At 42.7% G+C, this 24,793-nt stretch overlaps 1 protein-coding gene across 2 annotated transcripts in view; it reads right to left on the bottom strand.

Annotated features, from left to right (window-relative positions):
* SLC22A2 (solute carrier family 22 member 2) overlaps window positions 1-23,129 on the bottom strand; it is a 31,151-nt gene extending 8,022 nt beyond the window's left edge. The window contains exons 1-10 of one of the 2 annotated variants that reach the window (XR_012003058.1): window positions 22,267-23,008; window positions 20,749-20,852; window positions 15,474-15,628; window positions 12,849-13,017; window positions 10,307-10,421; window positions 8,511-8,617; window positions 6,960-7,174; window positions 5,982-6,090; window positions 5,079-5,191; window positions 2,035-2,134 (exon numbers count right to left, since the gene is read on the bottom strand). Coding sequence is in view for 1 of the 2 variants with exons in the window: in XM_026018722.2 (XP_025874507.1) it covers window positions 2,035-2,134; window positions 5,079-5,191; window positions 5,982-6,090; window positions 6,960-7,174; window positions 8,511-8,617; window positions 10,307-10,421; window positions 12,849-13,017; window positions 15,474-15,628; window positions 20,749-20,852; window positions 22,267-22,677 (1,598 nt within the window). In the remaining variant the exon portion in view is untranslated. Of the gene's footprint in view, window positions 1-2,034; window positions 2,135-5,078; window positions 5,192-5,981; window positions 6,091-6,959; window positions 7,175-8,510; window positions 8,618-10,306; window positions 10,422-12,848; window positions 13,018-15,473; window positions 15,629-20,748; window positions 20,853-22,266 lie in introns of both variants that reach the window. The other variant, XM_026018722.2, reaches the window with a different exon arrangement.
* Between the last annotated feature and the right edge of the window lie 1,664 nt (window positions 23,130-24,793).

Here is a 24,793-nt window from a genome sequence, read left to right as displayed (position 1 = left end):
CTAGGGATACAGAGGGACAGTTGGCCTAGATCAAAAATCTCAAGCTCAAATATATGCAGCAGGCAGAAAAGATAAATGTACGAGGCATGAGACATCGGGGTATGGTGCACCGCGGCCCCCTCTAGCAGGCATGTCCTTCAAAACACTGAGCCATCGCTCAGCTCCTACAAACCACCAGCAAGAGAAAATGCCTGGGCGGCGTTACCAAATCTTTTGAATTTTTTTTTTCTTTAACAGATCCTGGAAATCCAGTTTATGTGGAATTTCTCACTTTAAAAATGTCACATGGGTCAAGCAAAGCACCTGAGGCCCTGATGTCCTGTGGGCCACCAGTGTGTGACCTCTGGCTGAGCTAAAGGCCTCTCGTAATACTGAGTTCCAAGCTCGCTCTAGAAAAAGCCTCAGACCGCAGTGATGCCTCCCCAGCCACATCTGCTGCAGTGCTGAGTATGTTAATGTGAACATTGTGGAGAAAGGATAAAATTCAGTTCAGTTCATGGTGCTCGTGGGCTGGAACTGGAGTATAAAATGAATTTAAAAAGCATCTAAGCATATTGCATCAAGAAGCTTGAGGGCAGGGTACCCTATGTTTTCTTTACTAGACTTTCTTAAGTTTAATTTTTGAATAGGTCCAGGTGGTCCAAAATTCAGAAAGTACAACAAAATGTGCATTGGAAATCCCTCCCACCTGTGTTCCACAGCCACTGATTCCACAGATAGCCAATATTCTGGTTCTTGCATATTCTTCCAGAGACAAGGTAAATTTATTTTTATAGAAATAGTAGAAAATGTACTTTCTATATTTTTCTTTTTAAAAAATTAATTAAGTAATTAATTGATTCATGTATTTATAAACATGAGGCTTGAGCTCACACCCCCAAGATCAAGACCTGAACTGAAATCGAAAGTCAGATACTTAACTGACTCGGTCACCAAGGTGCCCTCCTCTTTTTAAAAATAATAATATATCTTAGAGGGCTTTCCTTCTCAGTGTGTATTAAGCTGCCTTGTTCTTTTAATGGCTTAGTATTTTATTGCATGACATGCCATGATTTATATAACTGGTCTCCAAATCAATGAACATTTAGGTTGTTTCCAATCTTTTGTTACATAAAAAAAAAATTGTCTTAAACAGTGATCCTGTACATATGTCATTTTGTACATAAAATTCCTATAAGTGTGGAATTGCTAGGTAAAGAGAAATATACATTTTTAATACTATTGTCATTTTGCCATCATAGAGATTTCAGATTTCACTGGCAACGTAGGACAATGTTTCCCCACATTCTTCCCCAACACAATGTTACCAAGTGGGTTGATCTTCAACAATCTAAGTTGTAAGTAGTACAGTGTTCATTTGTACTTCTCTCACTACGTAGGAAGTGAGCATATTTTCATATCCTTAAGAGCTGTTTTTATTTTCCTTTCACTGAATTATCTGTTCAAGTCCTTAACCCATTTTTTTTTTCTTTTGCGTGGTTCCTCTTTGTTAGAGCTCTTTACATACTAAGAAAAGTAGCTCCTTGTACAGGAGTGAATATTTTATCCGTGTTTGCTATTATTATTTTCTTAACTTATGTTAGTTTTCAATACAGATGTCTTTATTTTTATAAAGGCAAACTTATTGATCTTTTTAAATATGGGTCCTGGATTTTTTCTGCTGTACCTACATAGTCATTCCCTTTTATGAAAGTATAAGGGTATTCTCATTATTTTACTGTTTCTTTTTTTTAAGATTTTATTTATTTATTCATAAGAGACACAGAGAGAGAGGCAGAGAGACATAGGCAGGGAGAGAAGCAGGCCCCCTGCAGGGACCCCGGGATCAAGACCTGAGCCAAAGGCAGGTGCTCAACCACTGAGCCACCCAGGCATCCCTATTTTATTGTTCCTTTGTTTGTATTTTCCGGTCTTTGAGTTCATGTGACTTGATCTCAATGGATGGTGTGAGGTATAAATTCAACCTCATGTTTTTTTTTTTCCAACTGGCTACAGAGTTGGCCCCAACCTGTATGGAGGATTTCAGTTCCCTACCTCTGCATGTTTTCAACTTCGTCAATAGTCTCAGGCAAAGCCTTCCCTTTGGTCTCCGGGAGCAGCAACACCAGTGCCCCAGCAACCAAGCCAACCACAGCTGGAAGCCAAACAGATGCAAATCACATTAAGTGCTAGAACACACAGGCTTTATAATCAGAACTCCCCTTACTTCTTAAAGTTTTTTTGCATGTGATTTTCTATACTTACAGATTTCTTTGCTATCTCTGACTGTGCTATAAATATTTTGCTGATTCCAAACTCCGTTGGGTTACAATTCCTTATAGGGAGATGAAATACTTAACATTTTAAGTCAAGGTTATTCTAGGCTAGAGAACATTGCCATAATATTAAGATACATTGGAGTTAGAAAATAACTCTGAAAAAAAATCCATTCTAAGGAAAGGAAGAACATAATCCTGCCAATATAAAGCACTTAGTAATGAAAATGAGTCAGAAACTTGGAACATGACTAGCATCCAGAAGTAATGAATCATATATTACTGCATCACAGTGTTTAAAAGTATAGCCAGGCTTATGCTTTTAGTTCTAACTGGAGTGTTCGATAAATTCCTTTTGTTCCTTTTTCCTTTGTCTCTGGCTGTAATGTTTAGCACATGCTGGGGGCTGATAGTAAACAGTAGAGTGTTTATGTGTCTTTAAATTCTCATTAACGTTTTGGGATTTTAAGGTTCTGTTTTGCTATAATAGAATGTAGGAAATAGATGAGGGCTGTTCACTAGTTTTGGAGTTCCAAAAAAATGCACACTGTCCTCCGTTTTTACATCTTTACAAAATGATGGAAACAGAGGCCACAGAGCTCAGTGGTTCTGGATGCTGGCTGTGGCTCTGGTTGCCTGGGGTCCCATTCTGAGTCCCCACTCACTGGTCTCAGAGCCCTGGGAAATTCAGCTCTAGGTTCTTGGCCATCAAGTGGGGTGATATTCCCACCTCACATGCTTGTTTGAGACTGAAATCAATTCCTGTTTGTTACGTGGCAATGCCTGCCACAGAATATGAATAAGTAGCCACCCTCAGCAGAGTCTCTCCAAACATCTAAAGATTCACTCTGCTGTAACTCATGCAAATAATAAATATATCGCTCTGGCTTTGGTTCTCTGCAGTGAGTGAATTATGAAGAGAATATAATAGATGAATCAAATTATCATCCCTTTAACTTTTTATATTTGCAAAGGTAGGCTTAATTAACTAGGGTATTTCTTAACAGTTTTTTTCCAGTGCTCTTTCAACTGCTCATTTGTTGATTTTCAGGCTTCTAGATAACCGCTTCTGACTACTTCAAAACCACAATCATCAGTATACCATCACTGCGTGCAAAAGAAAGGGAAAGGAGTAAAAATGTCCAAATATTAGTTTTATTTTCTGCTAACTACTCAGATTGGTGAGAAAAGAAGATGGAACTATAAGTATCAATAAAAGTGGGAGTTGGCTTTGAGTTTACTTGAAATGGTGAAATGTAGTTAAAATCCTTTATCTTTTCCAGGGACGGTAAATCCTGAGAGAGAGTCAACAGAGGCTCTACTAGGTCTGGACTTTGCATCATGTTGTTAAATGGTACTTAGAGAAACCTGAAGTCTCTGTTCTCCACCCAGAAATGTCTCACTGCCCACCTAAGGGAATGGCCAAGACTAAGTTGCCTCCACCTTCCCTGAAAGGCAGGGGTACAGAGAGTGTTGTGGTACTTTCCCAGGATGCAAAGAGGCTCTGCACACATCCCTCAGCCAGTGTTGGGAGAGGAAGACTTCCAGGGTCCCCTAAGTGGTACCAGCCATTCTGTTGCCAAATCATGCTTATACTAAGATAAAGAGCTTGTGTTCTATCAACTTTGGCCATCTTGCTCTTATTAAGTTGCAATGTAGAGGAATTCATTGGGTCTGTTTTGAGGGTGAGTTTTATCAGCTGTGTGGAACATTTGCTGGCACATCTATAGCAGTGGAAAATTTCCCCCTCACAAATCCCTTGAGAAGAGGAATAAGCAGAGATGCTTATGTGCGACAATGTGGAGTGGTAGGAGAAAAGCCATGTGGGTGCAGAGCGTCTTGTCCTCCCTCCCCTCAAATTAAGTGAGTGTTGTAGGCCCATGGGGAAAACTGTTACATTTTTGTCAAATTAAAAGTGGCTCCCAATGGGTCTAAAAGAAGACTGAGCTGGGTGCCTTGAGGCTTTCTGGCTAACATGAGGAGGTGAATGCTATGTGTGTGAATCTGAGCACTTCTCCTCACCTCTCTCTGTGGTGCACAAGAGGTGGTCTGTCCTATTGTCCACAGTTGTGGAGAAAGGAATGGATATGAATAAATGGGAGTGTCCAGGATTTCTGGACCCCTTTCACAGTCTGTAGACATCGTGTTCAACATCGGCCTCTGTGTGTTAACTGCTGATAATCAGATTTGTCCCTGTCACCTTCCATGCTACAGGCTGGGCAGTGGAGGGAGGAGGAGGGCTCTACATTGGTACATTCCTTCAGTTTTGGAGGGAAGGGCTGTTTCAACCCTCCTTAAATCTAACTGCCCAAGGAATTTGAGGAAGGGGTGCCTGACACCAACATAGGTGTGCCATTACGCTAATGTATTTCCTTAATGGTGGTCTTTGTTTCCCCTGGGTTTTGAAATTGCTCTTTGCAAAATTTTAACCACTTTCTTTGAAGTAATGAAGTGAAAAACTTTGTACTTTCCCACATTTGGCCATAAAAGAAGCAGAAAGGATGAGCTCTTCGGCAAAGGGACCCAAGGAGGGGTGGAAATTGGTGAGGAGAGAGTTAGGGGTGTTTTTCAGGCAAACGTCTTCCTAGTTCACTCCTTGAACATTGTCCAGCTAAGGCCAGGAGTCCTAGTGGCTCCTACACTTGAGTCTTAGTAGCTACTAATAGGATTACCTATGCTAATATTACTAACACTAAGAGTAGGTACTAATTACTAGCTGCGCTTGGTAGTGGCCAGTATGCATGATGCCTATTTTGAGATGGAACAATGGAGGTCCCTAGAAAAATAGATTTTCATTCAAAGACACATCTGAGGATTTGTTACCAAAAACCACCAGTGGGAGCTCATGCCAGATATCGGTAAGCCGGTAGACCAGGAAGGGTGTGATGATGCCACCGATGTCACACATTGAGGAGCAGACAAGGACACCAAGATTCCTGAAATGCAGGAAACTGACTTAATTTCCAGTTTCTCATCGGACAGTAGTTATCTCCCACCCAACCCCCAAGTAAATTCTTCCGCAAATCGCTAAAATGTCTGTGAACTGAAAAAGAGTGTTCACATTTTTTTCAACACACAGATGGTGTATGATTCATAATTCCACTCATATTCTGCTATACTTGTGTTATATTAGCTTTTCTGGATATTTTTAATTTAATTTTCAGTTTTTACATTGGTCATCTGGCTTCCCTACACTGTTCTATGGTCCTGTTCATACTGTTTCCTTTCTTTTAGGTTTTTTTTTTTTTTTTAATGTTTTATTTATTTGAGAGAGAGTGAGTTAGAGAGGGAGACAGAACGAGCTGTTGAGGGGAGGGTCAGAGGGAGAGGGAGAAGCAGATTCTCTGCTGAGCAAGGAGCCTGACTATGCTTGGGGCTCAATCCCAGGACTCGGGGATCATGACCTGAGCCGAAGGCAGACACCTACCCAACTGAGCCACCCAGGTGCCCCCTGTTTGTGCTGTTTCTGATTACTCTCTCCCATGGCCACTTGGTAATCTCTCTCTCTCTCTTGCAATCAATACCTCTGTCTCACCACACAGTGTCTGTATTTCACCCTAGCCTATAACTGAGATGTGGCCTGGCTACTGTCTTTAAATGTCCTTGTCATAACTCTCTTGCCCTGTGTTTTGAAAAGGGAGGTGCCCTCTGCTGGCACTTGTAGTAGTTCTAGCCAGTAAGTAAATGTCCCATTCACCCTCCTCACGTTGAGGAAAACATGCTCACCTGATGAACGTAGGGTACAGTTCCGCATTGACCAGGCAAACCATTTCGAAGGCCATTGTAATCCCCATTCTACCCAAGCACGAGACCGTAACTCTTAGCCATTGTAGATCTGAGGGGCAAAAATGCACCACTTACACACACCACATACAATCCCTGGTCTGCAAACCATACTCCAGAGGTGTGCAAGGGGAAGTCCACATTCCAGAATGGGATGAGAATGCAAAATTCTTCTTCTCTAAACTCAAGACTTTTGAATGAAATCTCCCATGTCTGTTAGTTTTAACCTTGGGCATGAGTCTTACACTCTCTTTAGATCTCAGTCACTAAGGAAAACAAAATTTTACAGGTTTCCAGAGCTGGGCCAACTCTAGTTTATACAGGTTACCCAAAAGAAACAGCAAAATATGGGCAAATCTTAAATAATTGCTAATAACTAAAGGGTTCAAACAAAGTTCCATGTTGCCAATAAGATTCTTTTGTACAGGTTTTGCCTCCCATTAATTGAGAAAGCACTTTGAAAGGAAGGAAAGGAACTAAATAGTTGTGCATTGTTTGCATTGGCCTAAGCTTTCTTATTTTTTCTGCAGGATGATGCAGGGACCTCAAAGGAGTTGCCTAAATAGTAGTTGGGAAATGCTGGAAGAAGACTTTACCCTGGGCCTGCTCTATCCCAAAGCCCATGCTCTTTCTGTTCTGGGCCAGCTCGATGGCCTGTAGCAGGTGTCCTCTTAACCTTTCTTGTTATAGTACATTAGGGAACAATCAGGTATTATTATATTACATCAGGCAACTGTTGGGTACAATTTTTCTTAAAGACAGGGTGGTGACATGGGCTTGCTCAAGAAGGTCCCAGATTCTTTCCAAATTGACTTCGATGATAAATTACATAGTAATTTATCACATCAGAGAGCTGTGACATCCCCTCTTCTCAAGGCCTTGGAAGACAAGAACCCAGCTTGGCTTGACACTGACACTCACCTTCAGGGATGAAAACCGATGCGAGGCAGGCTGCCCCTGCCACTATATTTGATGTAGCCCATGGATACCGACGACCTATACGGTCAATGGTGAGGATGATGATGATGGCGGCTGGGAATTCCACCAGGGCAGAGTAGAAGAAATCTAAGTAGATATTGCTCCCTGCAAGGCCCATATGCATGATGAGGCCTTGGTAGAGAACAGAGCTTGTGAACCTGAGCAAAGAGGAGAGCTCAGGTCAAGCCAAACACCAAAAGCAAGTCATCAACAAGGAGAGCCTTTCGGAAAAATAAGAGTTGATTGTGGGTCACCTTTCTTTGTCATCTTTTTATTGCTATTCCCTCCACTCTACTGCTTTTACATTATCTGATCCACTGTGGTAGCTGACTATGACCCCAGAACCAGGAAAGGAGAAGAAATCAGGATGGCATTCCCTGGCTGAATTGAAAGGTAGGAAAAAAAATATCTTTCTAGAGTGATTTATTTGGCTAAACTGTATCAGGTTATTAGTGGATGTTAATTATTTCTCTCTTTGTGGTCTTCTAATAGAATTGGGATCAAGGGGATACTTAATTCAAATTTTAGGGAATGAGAGAACCAAATGGGTACCAAATAACCAAACAGGTAAAACCGCTCCTCTTGCTGATTTCTCTCCTGACATAATACAGACAGCATTTTGACATTTTGTTTTTTTGACCCGAAGTGTTCATCATCTGTAATGGCAAATATGAGGACACTTGGCAAGAGTCAAAACTATTCAGAAAAGGAAAAAAGGATTCGAAGCCAAATTTCCCTGCTGCATTTTATATGCAGTATTGTCAAGCTTGCTAAATTAGTTCCTGAGGAGCTTTGTTTCTGTCTGTGATTCCAAATCTTCATTTGGCCAGTGTAAGTAAGTCCTGGGGTACACCGAAAGGAAAGCGGGCTGCACTAAGGAAGGCTTGGTGCTGAATGAAGGGCTCCGAGCCCTAGGGGCAGCCTGCAGACAGTGGAAACCATCATGTGTCAGCCACGGGATTGTGCAGCCAGTGGATTACTCTTTGTGGTGTATTCTCATTTATAAGTTTCTTTCTTTCTCTAATAGACAAGAGAGAGAAAAAACCCTTTCCTTGCTAGCCGTGTACAATAAGAAGAGATATATACTCATCGTAGGTATAAAAGGAATAGTTCTCAGTTTGGGCTGTATATCAGACTCACCTGGAGGATGTTAAAGTATTGGTGCCTAGACATTTCCCTGGATCAATTCAATCAGTATTTTCTGGGGCCAGGGTGTGGGTTCTGGTGTTGGCATTTTATAATCTCGCAGGAGATTCTAAGGCAATGCCAAGGTTGAGAGTATACTTATCTATACTTTGAGACTGTAAGCTGATTTTAAACACCTGCTTGAAAAAATGATATCAGAAAAAAAACTGCTTTGAATGAATCCCCTTGCTGTCCACTGTTAGTAGTTATACTGGATCGAGGCTGTGTGACAGTGCTCTCTTATTCGTTCCCCTAATGTGGATGATGGGGCTTAAAAAAAATGTTTTTAGAGTGAAAAACATTCCTTACCAGTTGTACATCAAGATCAAAGTGTGTTTTCTTATTTGAGGGGTTCTGATCAAGTCAAGAAATGACGGATTCAACTTCTCATCAACTTCCTCATCAGGTCTGAGGCTCTAGGAATGGAAACAGGAGGAACAGCTTTGTGTGGTTAAAGACGACATCCCTGGGTATTACAGGGAATCACAACAGTATCTGACCCTTGCTGAGGGCTCATAGTGAACTTTTCATACTTATTAGTTCACTAAATCTTGGCTATCCTGGAAGTTGGTTTCTATCTTTTTCACACTCTTCCACAGAAGAGGAAGCTGGGATAAGGGGTGTTAGGTAAGTAACTCATGTGCATATGTCCAGCACTGAAGGTCAAGCACGGTGGGGTAGAAGGAGGCCCAGCCCAGGGGCTCTGATGGCTGAGGGCACAGGGTGGTGGGTGTGCTCCCTGCCAGACCAGGTGTCGCCCAGCGGTCAGGAGGCTTTGCTCTGGGACCTCGGCACTTGGAACAGCTTGGTATCACCTGGAACTTGTTAGAATGAAAGACCTGGGGCCCCTTTCCAGACACCTGAACTGGAATCTGCAATTCTGCAAGGTCCCCAGGAGCAACCTGGGCACAGGTATTAACATTTGAGAAGCCCTGCTCTAGGAGAAAACAGCAGGTGGTGCAGTTGAGATTCAGTCTCCAGGTTTGGGGAGCAGAACCTTTGTTCCTACAGCAGCATGGGAGGGTGTGTAAAAGCCTGAGGAGTGAGAGGAAGAACCTCCAGCCGACCTAACCGCTCTTACATGAACTCTGAACTTTGGCAAGACAGTGACTCACATGTGCTTTAGTCCCTGAGCAATCTCCAAGAGGATCTAAAACTTCAATCAGTGCTATGCTGGTCATCAGTGGAAAAAAGTATATATCCCAACCACCCAGAAACCAGAGAGGAGGTGGGAAAAGTCCCAATACTCACTCTAAATCATGTCAATCACAAATGCTTACTGGCAACCTATCTTAGATCCTTGCACAGAGACGATCACTCTTATTTTGACAGTTTTCTAACCAGTTTGATTTTTGCTTTTCCATCCCCTGTCAGAGCAAAAGCCTTACACCAAAGGTGATAAGGTCTATCAAAGGCAAACCATGAAATGCAGAGAAAATGGACACCCCTGTAACTTGTCTTATTTCAGAAGGCAGGAGACTGATCAAAACATTTAGGGGCAAGTTTCTATCCAGAATGTTTAAAATTCTAAGAAATTATTTGTGTCTGAAGACTCTTCCCTCTGGGGAAATCTCCCCTCCCTGAGTGTCTCAGTGGACATATGGTAAGGAAGACATTGGGTATTTGGGTATGAGGGACCCGCACAGCCTTGGGTTGCACACAATAAAAGCTCCTTGTTTGCCTTTAAATGACTGTTGGGGGGATCCCTGGGTGGCGTAGCGGTTTGGCGCCTGCCTTTGGCCCAGGGCGCGATCCTGGAGACCCGGGATCGAATCCCACGTCGGGCTTCTGGTGCATGGAGCCTGCTTCTCCCTCTGCCTGTGTCTCTGCCTCTCTCTCTCTCAATCTCTCTGTGACTATCATAAATAAATAAAAATAAATAAATAAATAAATAAATGACTGTTGGGTTCCTTTTAGTTTCATGTTTTTGATTGATTTTGAATTTTTTACCAGGACCCATGAATCCTAGTACAACAGAAATATCCTGTTGCATATGGTGGACCCCTTCTGTGACACTCCCCCCCCCGCCACTGAGAATGCATGGCTTTCCCAGATCCTCCTGTCACTGTTCCCCAATCTGATAGTTCAGCCAGCCACTTGCTCACCTGAAGGGAGGCAGGCAGAGATTTTCCATTTTTCTTTGCAATGTACTTGAGGATCCTCATGGCTTTAGCATTTTTACTCTGGGAGATCAGCCACCTCGGAGACTCAGGAATGCACCTAGGGTATAGCACAAGTGTGGTCAGTGCTGTTCAGTATGGAATCAGGGGGGGTCTTCCTGAACCCCCATCCCCAGGGGTCGTAATCAAATTTCTGCAAGAGATCTTACACAATGAGGTTCGGTTGGATCTACAAAGGAAATAAAATTGTGTAGGGGCTGGACAGCAAAGGAAATCAACAAAATGAAAAATTAGCCTATTGGATGGGAGAAAATACACAAATCATGTATCAGGAAAAGGGTGAATATCAAAAATATACAAAGAAAAAATATACAAAGAACTCCTACAACTCAAGAGCAAAAAAAAAATCTGACTTAAAAATGAGCAGAGGATCCTAATACACATTTCCCCAAAAGACATACACATGGCCAATTCGTACATGAAAAGATGCTCAGCATCACTCATCACCAGGGATATCCAAATCGAAGCCACAATAAGATGTCACTTCACATCTGTTGGAATGGCCAGAATCAAAAAGACAAGAAATAACAAAAGCTGACAAGGGAGGGTACAGGGAAAGGGAAACCCTTGTGCACTGTTGGAAACCCAGCAGTGTGGCCACTATGGAAAACAGTGTGGAGGGTCATCAAAAAACTGAAAATACAAATACCATATGATCCAGCCATTCCACTTCTGGGTATTTATTAGAAGGAACCAGAAATACTAATTCAAAAAGGTATGTGCACCTTTATGTTAATTGCTGCATTATTTACAAGAGCCAAGTCATGGAAACAAACTTATGGGTGTGTGTATGTGTGTATGTGTGAGTGTGTGTGTGTGTGTGTGATGGAATATTACTCAGCCATATAAAAGAATGAAGTCTTGCCATCTGTGACAACATGTGTGGACCTAGAGGGTATTATACTAACTGATATAAGTCAGACTATAAAAGACAAATACCTTATGACCTCATTTATGTGTGGAATCTAAAGCAAACAAACCAAGCCAAGCTCATAGATACAGAGAACAGATTGATGGTTGCTGGGGAAGGAGGTGAACAAAATGGGTGAAGGGGTCAAAAGCACACACTTCCGGTTACAAAATAGATTAAGTCCAGAGGATATAATGCATGGTGACTACAGTTAATAATACTGCAGTGCATACTGGAAAGTTGTTAAAATAAATCCCACAAGCTCTATCACAAGACAAAAATTTTGTAAAATTTTGCAGGGGATATGTGGGCTTTTTCCTCCTTCACCGCTGACTTCTCTTCAGCCTTTGTGCAAGAAACTTGGAGGTCCCCACTTCGGAGAGTTCACAGTGGGACTCTGCAAAGCAGGGGTCAGCTAAATATCCACCCAGCCCTGTGCTCGTGGGAGGAGAGGCAGGTTGGCTGGGCCTTTGCACGTGCTGATAGCGGACAGCCGGGGCACATGCGGAGGGGGCAGGATGTAGTTCTGTCATGGGGGGTAGAGCGAGTATTTTATGTTTATTATTCTGAGAGCTGATTTCTCAAAGGAAGGGGTAAGAGTTTGAGGTAAGGTGTCGCAAAGCTCACAAGCGAGGCTGCTGAATTTAGCAGAACACTGGGATGCTTTAATAGAAGCTCCTTGTTTGCCTTTAAATGATTGTTGGGTTCCTTTTAGGAACCCATATTTCCTTGAGCAGGACTCTAGCCACTTGGATCTGTGTTTAGAGAGGACTCTTGGAGCAGCTGGTTCAGGGTGGGTGGTAGGAAGAGGGACTGGCAGGAAGGAGTAGTGGGACCGCCCTGGTGGTAGTTCTGGCCAGGAGTTGGGAAGGCTCCAGGTTGGGGCATCACTCGGAGAGGTGGGGCTCAAAGGTAACTTGGGAGGGAAGTCTGTGGGAGTGCAATGGAGAGAGGAACCAGACACAATTCCTCAGTTAAGACTTGACATTAGGAACAGAAATGGGGTGTGCTCAGTGGCAATCAACCCACGGCCCACAGCGTGCATCTTTTCCACTGTGATGCCCTAGGGAGATTTTTCTAGATCACATTTGGTGGGGGTTCAGCTCAGTCGCCCACACCTCAGGAAGCAGAGCCAGTTCGGCCAGGTGTTGCAAGAGCTGAAGGGCCAAGAAGGTGAAGGACTTGGGAACCAGGTCAGGGAAGACGGGAACCATAAATGGCTAGCCTGCAAGGGAAACATCTGGAGGGACTCTCAGTGGCATATCCAGATAGTTCAAGAACTGCCCAGTAGAACAGAAATTAATTTTTTGAAGCTCTAAGTGCAAATTGGGAACCCCCTGGGTAAACTTACTGAGAATGTAAATTTGGTTGAAGCTCAGTTTTTTTGCTTGCTTCTTTTGTTTTGTTTTATCCCAGAAACATGGGCCTGGGCTTTCCGTGGAAGGAGACTGAAGGACACCTTGGAATTTGGAAGGATGCTGTGCATTCGGGGAGTCAGCCTTTTCAGTAAAATGAAATAGTTCAAGTTATTTCCTGTTTTGTTCCAAATAGACTTACCAGTAATAGAGCAAGAAGCAGATGTTGGGCAGAGTAACAGTGAACTGCAGCCACCTCCAGTGAGGAAGCACATACGCCACCCCAGCCAGCAGCAGGAGCCCAACGGTGAAGGCCGCTTGGTAAACGATGCCCACTGTTCTCCGATAGCTCCGCCCGACAAATTCCGTAACTGCAGAGAGAATCCAAATGGTCAATGTAAGTCAGTATGACAATGAGTTGGCTGCCCGACTCTGGGGAAGCACCAATGTCAACCTCAAAAACGAAGGCAAAAGGCACCTGACTGGCTCAGTTGGCTAAGCAGTTGCCTTTAGCTCAGATCATGATCCCAGAGTCTGGGATTGAGCCCCTAGTTTGGCTCCCTGCTCAGCAAGGAGTCTACCTCTCCCCCAGTTCATGCTCTCTCTCTCAAATAAATAAGTATATATTTTTTAAAAAGGAGGACAAATTCTAGAGTTTTTTTATACAACTTTCTGAAAAACTTTCAATGTTCTTTGGGGACTATTTTGTCATGATTATTGCTGTTATATTAATTAATATAAGATCTTGTAATTCCACATTGGGTAGGGTGAGAGGCCTGCCAGTGTGAACAAAATGTTTGATTTATAGGGTCATTTCAAGGGCAGTTGTGCCTGGATTTAATATATGTGCAAAAAAATTTTTTTGAAGCAATCCAAAGTTGTTTTTATTTTTTTATTTTTTTTGTTTTGCCTTTTTTCTAAAAAAAAACAACCAATAATCCAGTTGTTTTATTTGCAAAATTTTGATCAAGAGTAGTAAGGCAATGGTAATTTAAGATCTGAATAAATGGATCAAACACTGACTTGAGACTGCAGGTGATTTTTATGTAAATGAACATTTCAATATAACTTGTCTTATATGAATTAAGTATTTTCTTGGCAATCCTGATAATGTGTGTAAATGGCTTGGAAACCTGGCAGTGGGTTTCCATACTGATTGGTCAGCTAGGACTGACTTGCAAGAACTGATTTTTAAATCTCAGGAATTTTGCAAGCTGGTTATTAAATGTATTGGTATCTTAAAGCCAGTCATGGTGGGAATATTTACAACTTAGAAATCAGACAACCCCCCAAACCAGGGCTTTTTATTGTCCAAGAGCCAGGTTATCACATACCAGTACATTTAGGTACTAGTCATTTCTGCATCACAAACATACTAGAATTTAAATTCCAGATATTTCATGAGCCACAGATCTTTTGCTTTAAATGTTTAGTAATCATGTTAAATACATCAACTATTTATAAACCATATAGAAATGCATCCTAAAATGTTTCTATGTATTATTGCAAATTATCAAAAAGTATTTAAAACAGAGTTAAACAAAAGTCTGTAAGTGCTCAATAAATAGAAATATTTTGAAGTGGTTGGGGTCACAGGCAGGGTCTGGGGATGGCAGCTCAGAAAAAGGTCATTCAAAGGGCCTGGAGAAGAAATAATGGGTAGAAGGCTGAAATTTAAATTTACACATTTAAATTATACATATTTCTGCATGTTATGTGTTCTAAAAAATCGAATTACTGGGATCCCTGGGTGGCGCAGCGGTTTAGAGCCTGCCTTTGGCCCAGGGCGCGATCCTGGAGACCCGGGATCGAATCGCACATCGGGCTCCCGGTGCATGGAGCCTGCTTCTCCCTCTGCCTGTGTCTCTGCCTCTCTCTCTCTCTGTGTGACTATCATAAATAAAAAATAAAAAACCAAAAATTAAAAAATCGAATTACTGATTGAATAACTGTACTTTGATATATCCCTTTGCTGCTCGCATGGAGATTACATGCCTACCACGACAGCACGTAATAGCATCCAGCATCCTTCTTCTGTATCTCACAGAGATCCCCAAATTAACTTTACCAGCTACAGTTTTGAACACACGTATTCTAGCTGTCAGGGGTAATACAGGTTTTATGATAGTGATGGTTTTAATTTCAAAGCATCCACTTCCCTTTGTATGGATGCTATTTGACTGTAGCCAAGAGAAAGTAAAGATGGAGCTCATTCCCAAGCTCTAATTATGATGCTAATTTTTAAAAATATGGCTTTGAAGATGTTATGCTGTTAGTATTCAAATATTCTCCCATACTCCATGGAGCTTCAGCATAAGACTGGCTGCTAGTGAGTGGGATGGAATGATGTTCCTGGTCAGAGGAGGCGCTGGGGAACTCAGGCTCCCCACAGGGCTCATATTCTCCATTTCCGGGTATATCAAGTAAGTATAACAGTGGTTTCCTAGAATCCATTTACGCAAAGCAGTAAAGTCCCCTATAAATCTGACGTATCTCTCATCATTGAATTTTTCTTTATGTATAGGCCCGATAGGCTGGGTTTTTCTGTATGTAACACCCCAGGGTACAGAAAACATTTTTCTAAGAAGTTATATGAGAATCTGGATGGCATGACGTTTACTCTCATTTCTGCCTTCATTGTTTTCTTTATAGGAACAATGTAGAATGAGTTGACTGAAAAGGCTATAGAAATCCTTTTGATACAGAACAAAAAAGTCTCTCCACATTCTCTTGAAGCTGGGTCCATTTTGGGGCACAGCCCCCTCCCATCTCCTGAGGGTTTGGGCAGCAATGTGGCTTTGTCCTCACAGCCACAAGCAATTCTTACTCTGGATGTAGCCTATTAACCAGCCTGCCTTGCTGACCAGCCCCTGGATCAAGCGGAAAATTAACACCCATGTATAGTTTGGGGAGACGGCCATGAGAACTCCAGATGCAGTGTTTATGAGGATTGTGACCAAGAGGCAGAGCTTACGGCCAAACCTGCAAGGAGACAAACAAAGAGAAAAAAGAATTAGAGTAGACTCATGAAGGTTGTAGAGTGCATGGAAGCTACAGAAATCTTAGGTGGAGGTTTACTTCAGCATTCTCCCCAGGGCACTCTGAAAATCCTGTGCACAATGAGCCCCATTCACCCCAGGGCTTAGAGAACCTTCTCAGTCCCACACTGTGGAGAGTATTCAAGCAGGGGTGATTCTTCCAAGGCCACCCAATGCTGAATGCCCTAGGGGCCCGTCTGGGTCTTCCATCATCATAGGGGCTGGGGCCTTTGCACTAACAGTCTCAACCAACTGGCCACCCAAGAGAAGTTTTTGCTTTAGGAAAAAGAAAATTCAGTGTTTAATATACTCCCTAATCCATTTTCAACACTGCTTTCTGGCTTTGTGGTGTTTGCATGTCTCCATGGAAATGGTCTCTGGTGGGGGCGGGATGGGGAGCCTTTGTCTTGGAGTTTTCCAGCAAGATAGCTTCCACCACACCTTCTGTCCAAGGAACTTGGGTTGTTTGTTTGTTTTTTCATTAAATGTTTTTTTGGAGGGTTGGGACTTGGGTTTCATCAGCTGAGGGACCCAGGGAATGTCCCAGGACACAGAGGAGAGGAAAACTTAGAGATGTGGGTTGAATCTTGGCTTTATCACTTACTATACATGTCAGCCAGTTACTCAACCTTTTTCAATTTCCTCAACTGATGAAGTCCTATCTGACCCAGTTGACAAGAGGATTAAAGTGAGATATTACACATAAAGAGTTAGACACTTGGCCTCCCCCATTTCCTGCCTTCTGTTTGTAAGCAGGCTCTCTGAAAGTTGACTTGGAGCAACTTGTTTATGGTGTCATTATGTCATCATGTCCACCTCGTTTTGTTCTAAGACACCCCTTAATTGGCCATTAATGGATATTTTAAAGATTCTTCATAGAAAGCAGTGTTTTGTTTAATCTTTACTTACCTACTTCAAACTGAAGAATCACAAGGATTGTATGTCATTTGCTTTGCATATTCGATGGTGGCTGAACATTTTTTACCAGCTGCTCTGCTTGTAGGCAGCTATGTTCTAGTGACCATTTTGATATCAACTGACCATGTGAAAGTAATCCACAATGTCATTAACAGTTATTTGGGCTGTGAATGTTTTAAATCTGAAATTTAGAGATCAAGCAGTCTCATAAGTAATTAATGTAAACTACTAAACTTCTTAAAACCCTGTTTAGATGATTCATTTCTTAATTCTCAGTTAATGATTCCCCACTGTAAATATCTGCCTTCTTGGCCTTTTTTTTTTTTTTTTGAGATAGAGCAAGAGAGAGAGAGAGAGCACAAGTAGGGAGAGAAGCAGAAGGAGCAGGGCTTGATCTCACAACCCTGAGATCATGACTTGAGCTGAAACCAAGAGTTGGATGTTCAATTGAGCCACCCATGTGTCCCTGCCTCCCTCGCCTATTATTCAAAGTCTTCCAAAGTCACATCTCAACAAAGTGTTTTAGCCTTTCTTCCCTTGTTCTCCAACCAAACCCCATCCTTTACCCTCATGGAATTCGTAAACATTTGCTCAGAGGATGGCTCTCTATCTTCCAGAGTTGACTTGGGCATACCATACCAGTCATGCTCCCACAGGTGGATAAAATCCTGTGGCTGAAAAGAGGGAATATTTACCATTGGAAACTCAGAGCATGGAAAGCTTCAGAACATCAAATCTATGATGCAAAACACTTCAGTGGGGGACATGTCTCAAATGAGGACATAATGCTGTTAAAAAATATGGCGTGGCTGGAAGAAGTTTTGAAGACCTGGGATAGTGGTTTGAGACTTTTTCTCCCTGCAACAGAACCATGTAAGTGGTAAAATGAAAAATAAAGAGATAAAACAAGAGAGGGGGGTGGACTCCAGCACTGCTGGTTTCATAAATCCTTTAGCTCCTTGCTACTCAATGTGGGCCAGGGCTCATCAGCATCACCTGGGAGTGGTTAGAAATGCAATGGTTTGAGTCTTTTCTCTCTAGACCTGCTGGATTAGAATCAGAGTTTTAACAAGATCTGGGTGGTTTGTATGCACATTAACATTGGGAAGCACTGCTTTCATTTCACTGAATTTCCTCTTCTGCAAATGGGGGATAAGAAAATAATTTTTAAAAGGCTGTTATGATCATAAATGACATATAGCACACAAGGATGCCCAATACAGTACCTGGGACATTGTGGGTAGTGGGGAGCTTATTTTGGAAGATTTTACATAGTTGAGTAAGTTTGACGATGACCCACTGGGACTTTGATTCTGCCCTGACCTAGTTCTATCAGGAAATATAGACAGTGGGTACTGGCTTTTGCAGCTAATTATTAGGCTTTCAGAAAATTTGTGAGCTAATTGTTGAACACGGCCATTGTTAAAAATTAAACCATACATTTAAGGAAAATATATTAAAAACATGTGTGATAAATATACAAAAACATTGCTTCCCAATTATTTTACCATGACTGACCATTATCTATGCTCATGAGATAATTTACCTCTGTCTGTTGTATTTTTACAGTGGAAATACTGTAAAGTGGTGCATATTTGTAGCCAATTCTGTGTTCAGTGACCTCACTTTGGTAGCTTGAAATGACCATGGTGGGAGCAAATAGACCATGGAAATGAGCAAATGCTAACATTAGGGCTTTATCCCGCAGAAAGCCAGTCATTGGACTTTTACAGGCTTGCCACCAAATAGAGAACTTATAATTTCTGATCAGTGGAGTAAAAAAAATCTAGAATTGGTGAAACATTACTTTTTTGTGTCAGGTGATACTAAAAAACATTTTTTAGGAGGTTTGAATGATGACATAAATTAGACATATTATAAAAGGTTTATTTTCAAATTCTCTAACACATGCCCATCCTTCCTTCCTCCTGTCCATTTGCAAACTGACCTTCAGAAAGTTGACATGGTGTAAACCTCAGTATCCCTATTTACAACCTTTTCATAATATCCTTCCGGTTTTCTTCTAAAAGATAACTTAATCAACTGTTGGTTCAGATTTTTCAAAAGCATCACAGAACACAATCTATTTTATTTAATATTGGTTTAATCTGTAGCATAAAATGCATTTTCATGAGATTTTTGTACCCTTGCATAAAATCTGAATATTATCCAGAAATAGGCATTAAGTATGCAGTGATAACTTGCCTTCTCTTTTTCACCCACTGGTTGTTGCCTTACATCCCACTCTCCCATGCACACATGAGTAGAACAGAAAAGAAGAGGAACAACTACCAAATCTTCAGACAATTTATGAAAAAGAAATGGAGGTTTGGGTATCTTTTTTGGGGGGAAGAATAATGAGTAATCAACTTTGCATAGAAGATTTCAACAATAGGAACAAAATAATGAGATCATCCAAGAAGGTAGATAATTGAGTGAGGCTTATAAAGTCAGGAATGCACTGTCAGGTGGGGAATTATAACCGGTCTCCTACTCCTTGAGTGGGATGAGAATAATTAACTCATTTATTTAACTAGCTGTGAGGCTCAATCACCTATTTGCTCACTTCCATCCTGGCAGCTGAATGTTAGGATCTACACCATACAGGGAGGCAGGGAGTAGACATGGGCCAGTCAGCCACACAAGGGAGCAAAGCAGACTTTGGACTGCCCCTTGCCAGCAGCTCTCCGGACTTAACCGAGTCATCTCAAACCACAGACCGCGCTTGTGGGGCAATAAAAATAAAAGTCAATGACTTTCCTTTTTGCCTCATAAGCCTCCCACATGAAGTCCCAGGAAGAACCTTTGAAGAAAGACTGAGCAGTTATAGAAGTGGCATGATGGACAGAGCTGCCTTGTGACCCAGTGGCCTCAACTGCCCTGCCCCTCTCCCTCCTGCTGCTACAGCAGATGGGACAGACTAACCTATCATAATTAATCTTTAACTCATTTGCAACTTTTCCTCCAGCCTGACAATACAGCAGCATAATCAAAGAAAATATTTGATTTACATTTAATATAATATCACAGGTTTCGGTTTCTTTGCATCACAGAAATAGTTGGGGAGGGCAGCAAGTATAAAGTATGTTTGCTATTTATTTTAGAATTAAATATATACTTATATTTTGTAATAAATTATAAATTTATTAAATGAATTGTATTAGATATATTTATTCTACAGTTATATATCACGAGCTCATGGGTGGCTGGTTATTAAAAAGGATGATACTATCTAAACAGTTGAACATGGTGCGTGGTACCCGGAAAATACCCAATAAATGGTCAGTATTATGAGTGCTAAAGTCCCAACTATAAAGCACATTTTTCTGTTCCTTTCCCTTTGGAGACTCCTAAAAATATCTAATTGGCCATCAACCTAGTAAAGATGTATGTTATAAGGAACTTCCAGAACACCAAATTTGGGTTTACAACGTGATTGATAGATAAGACATACAGGCACAGCTGGATTCATACAACTTGAAAGCTGGCTCCCTGAAGACACAGACTATATGAGAGGACCATTTGCTGTATGTTCTACACATAGAGATCTTTCCTCATCTCACTCTAGGGACACTAACATTGTGGATATTTACCTCTGTCAGTGTAGATGGACCCAGTTTCCCTTTTACCAGATCATATCCTGGGCTCCTCACCTATAATTACATCTGGTCCCAAGGCCCCAGTCCAGGACGCCTGCAATGCTGTGGGCCAGGCAAGGACAGCCGCAAGGAGAGTCTACACTGGCTCTGGCTATAGGAGGGGCAGGAAGAGGAGGAAAGACCTCAGGGGCCCTGCAGGCTCAGGAATGGGGAGATGGTGATGAGGCCCATGAATCAGGAATCACACATCAAGTCATCTATTACTCTTCTTTCTGACCCCCAGCTTCCGGATAGCCCACAAGGAAAAAACTGCTGCTTAATGTAGAAATATCCCTCTATTCTCCAAGGAATTAGAATATATTCACATTGCTCATGCTGATCTAAGCCACAGAAGAAATCTCAAATTGTCAAGACAATGACATGAGGCCAGGAAATTGTGGTCTGGGTGTTTGGGGGAAAGGATGCTACTCAAGCAGGGGCAGGAGAATCCAAGTGCTTTCCAGACCTTCAGGATACTCAAGTCCCATCACATTCGTGCGGCACCTACCTGTCTGCTAGGTAGCCGATACCCACAGAACCGATAAAAAATCCTACGTTCACAGCCGACTGAAACAGGTCCAGCATCCAGGAATTGGCACACACTAGGTTAAACTGCAGAGGGGCGAGAGGTTTCCCGGGTCAGGAAAGAAAACAAAATCCTCTTAGACACAGCTCAGCCCGGGAACTCATTGAATATTCCTCTCGTTGAACCAATGTGGCTGAACGACAGGGCAATAAACGAACTGTTCTCTTGCTTATGTGAATTTTCTTTACACAACTGAAAAATTTGTCCCATGATCTATTTGGCATTCCCTCTGGAAGTGTGTCATTAGGCCAAATTCTGTTGTTGGCTAGATCAGTTGAAAGCAGGTAAGTACTCCATTTACACCCCACTCTCCCTCTCTAACTTTGATATAAAGAAGCAAATGGGTATGTAAATAGGATACGAATGCTGCCCTGAGGAAGCTGGGCTGTTCGGCTTCCCTTTGCTGTCTCTTTACTAGTAGGGGAATCAGGAGCATCTCTACAGGCTCTTACATTTGCTCACATTTGGAACAAGAGGCAATGTTGAAGGAAAAACAGGTGCTGGCCTGGAAGTAGGGAGATCCAATTTCTAGAACGAACTGCTAACTCTCTCTCTGGCCTTGGGCAAAATCTTTCTCTGTTCCGGGCCTCAGTGTCCTCTTTGTATGAAAGGGTGAGATCAAGCCACGCTGTAAAGCCTCTTAAAATTGTATGGTGTTGTGACCTGTATCTGTGACTTCAAATAACTACTAGACCATTTGAGAAAAGCTCCTCTACCTAAATATCTGTTCATACAGAACATCCTCACGTTATCTAAGCGGTCCATTTAAATTAAGCCAGGCAGCTGGCTTTCTCTGTATTTTTAGAATAATTCCATCCTCCTATTTTTCTTTGTCTCCAATAAAAGCAGGTCTCCACTTTTTTTTTGCTGTTTTCTCTATATTTATTAAAATGAGGCTTCATAATTAGATGCTAATGTCAACTAGAGTTTTTAATAAAGGAATAATAGTGCCTTAGCCAAGGCTCCAATCCCAGGTAATTTAATCATTTTGAGCAAATCATAGAGAGAAAAATAGCCACCAAGAGAAAAAAATGTATCCTATCACAGGAAGGCACCATTCAGGTAAGTTCCGTGAGCTTTCAGGTATCTATCTGTTATGCTGGCAGAATGGAGGACTTCCAGAAAAAAAAAAAAAAAAAAAAAAAAAGAGCAAGCTTGAACATTTCCCCTTTTCTGGAATTCTGCTATGCTTGGTTTGTTTCTTACCCCCGAAACTTGCATGAACTGGAATCCTTATTGTCAGAATTTGATGAAGTCTTAACTACTTCGCTCCTACTCCAAATACGAGGTTGCATGTCTTGGTTGCAAACTAGGATTTTATAAGATACCTTGAGTCCAAGCAGCATGTCCAGACAGTGTTTAGAGCGCGGCCTTACCTGGCTTCTTCCTTAGGAGCTACTCTGCTGGCTTTTTCCTGCTCTAGGTCCTGCGCTCACTCACCTCGGTCACGATGGAGGAGCCGGGGGTGTCGTAGGCCCAGCCGTGCAGACAGGGCCCGAGCGGCAGGTGGCTCCTGTTGGCGGCCAGGCCGGCCAGCGGGTCCACGCAGCCCAGGGCGCTCTGGTTCCAGTCCACCGCGTAGCTGCGGCACTGGCGGGGGAAGGCGTCGCCCGCGGGCCCCGGGCCGGGCACCGTGTAGTTGAGCTCCTCCGCCGCGCTCCAGCCGCATCGCCGGCTCAGCTCGGCCGCCCCGGGGCTCAGGCAGCGGTGATCCGGGGTGAAGGCCAGGAAGACGATGCCCACGTAGACCGGGGTGAACGCCACGGACATGAGAGCTAAGAGGAAAAACGTCTGCTTCTGGAAAAAGTTAAATTCCCCTATGTGCTCCAGAATGTCATCCACAGTTGGCATTATCTCCGGAGGCAGGAGAGGTCCCGATGCTTTTCCCTGCGCTGGTGCGAGGCCCTGGCCAGCTCAGCACAGCTCTTGAGCAAGAGTCTAACGGTGGGAGGGAGTTTATTTCAGAAAGTGACCAGCCTTTGATCCAGACCTTTCCTGGCTCAGGCTGATTTCCAGCCGTGCGCCGCTGGGGTGGATGTGGGTCCCGCTGCTCTCCCCAAATGCCCCCAGCGAGTAACAGGGCGAGATGCTGTGTTCCTTGTAAGGTCACACTCCACAGGTTTGTGCTACCTCATTCCAGCACCACAAACAATCCCTCCTCTGTATCAGTCGGGGAGAAATCAGAGAGCTTTCACCTATCACAGACCTGTTAATCTTTCCCTAGTAAACTAAGTGTCCAGGAAATTAATATATTCCTATCTCACCCACGCAGCCAGACTTTCCTCTAAGGTGCTACAGAGAATGCACACGCATTTGGCTTTGCTGACCTAGTGTAATGTGAATCATGGTCTTGGGTCAGAGGTCTTGTCTGGGTTCAAAGCCGTTTGCAAATTTCTACAGCTGGCCCCATTCTACAAACAACAGCGAGTGCACTGGGGATCCATGCTGTGGCTGCTTGTTTTGGTTTGTTCCCGGATTTTATAATTCTGCTTTTTAAAGAATGCTGATGTGGCATTCTTGCTTTTCAACCCTGAAGTGTCCTTCCCTTGATCCATTTGGGAGGAAAGAATAAAATGTTCACCACACGTGCAGGTCAAGTGCAAATGCAGGCTGGAGCATCTTTGTTCTTCTTTGGACCCAGAATTTTTGCCCATGGTCAGGGATGCCTCTTTATAATGGGGATGGATGCATCCAAACACAAGACAAACAGTCTGTCTTTCCTGGTGTGCGAAAGGATCTTTGCTACAGCGGGAAGCTGCCACATGGAGACGGTGGCCTGTTGATATATCTGCATTCTAAAATACCAGAAATCTGGAGCACTTGGGGGGCTCAGCGGTTGAGCATCTGCCTTTGGCTCAGGTCATGATCCTGGGGTCCTGGGATGGAGTCCCACATCGGGCTCCCCGCGGGGAGCCTGCTTCTCTCTCTGCCTATGTCTCTGCCTCTCTTTGTGTGTCTCTCATGAGTATATAAGTAAAATGCCAAAAATTAAATCTAGGTTTCTTTCTTCCTTGTCTTCTGATGAACAATTGGTGGGTATGATAGCCCGAGGATACTCTTCCTGCTATAGCTTTGAGCCTCTCATTTTCTTGAAAAAGCAAGAAGCATAAAAAAAAAAAAAAAAAAAAAGAAAAGAAAAAGCAAGAAGCAGGTGCCTGTTGGGCCCCCATCAACCTCTGCTGCACCTTTTTTGGCTCACAGGTGTGCTCTGCTTGGTGGCATCAGGCTGGGAGGATCTCCACCACTGCTAGCCCTAGTTTGCCACTGGCTAAGTGAGTGGGTTCAGACTCTGTAAAACCAAGAGTTCAGGGGTAGTGTTTCTGGCACAAAAGGTATAATGACAAAGCTCATCTCCAATTATACCCACTGACTATTCAATAGGAAACAAACAAACAAACAAACAAAAAAAACAACAAGAAACGGATAAAATTTCTTGGCCAGGAGTAGGCTGCAGTGAACAGGGATCTTATCTTCTGTGAACACCAACTCCTGGGAAGCTGTGGCTCATTCTGTGGCCATCATGGGTGCCGAGGAGCATTTATGAGAGATGAGGCTGTGGCCCAGTGTGGCCATGCATCTGAGATGCATTCCAGTCTATGCACGAGGAGCTCCCCAGATATAGATATAGTTTTCAAATAAAAACAAAAAATCATCAATAAAATAAAAGGAAGATAAATAAATAGTTCCAGCCAGCAAAAAGATAAGGCAATGTCAAACAAGAAAAATATACTTTTAACTTTTGCTTCCAGGAAAAATGGAGTATGTGTACTTTATTCTTCCCCCTGAGAACAATGAAAATCTCTGTATACCACTTATGAAACAATTGTAAGGGACTGAGCAGTGGAAAGAAGGCAAACTGCTAGGGACCTCTGCACCCAAAGGTATGGTGGAGGGTTTCCTCCCTGGGTTTTCTTTCTACTTCACATAAACCAAACTGGGTGCTGGAGAAGCTGGCAAGCCAGAAATA

This window comes from Vulpes vulpes, chromosome 1 (genome assembly GCF_048418805.1).
Source record: "Vulpes vulpes isolate BD-2025 chromosome 1, VulVul3, whole genome shotgun sequence".
NCBI classification, from domain to species: Eukaryota; Metazoa; Chordata; class Mammalia; order Carnivora; family Canidae; genus Vulpes; species Vulpes vulpes.
This window is presented reverse-complemented; position numbering and strand designations above follow the sequence as displayed.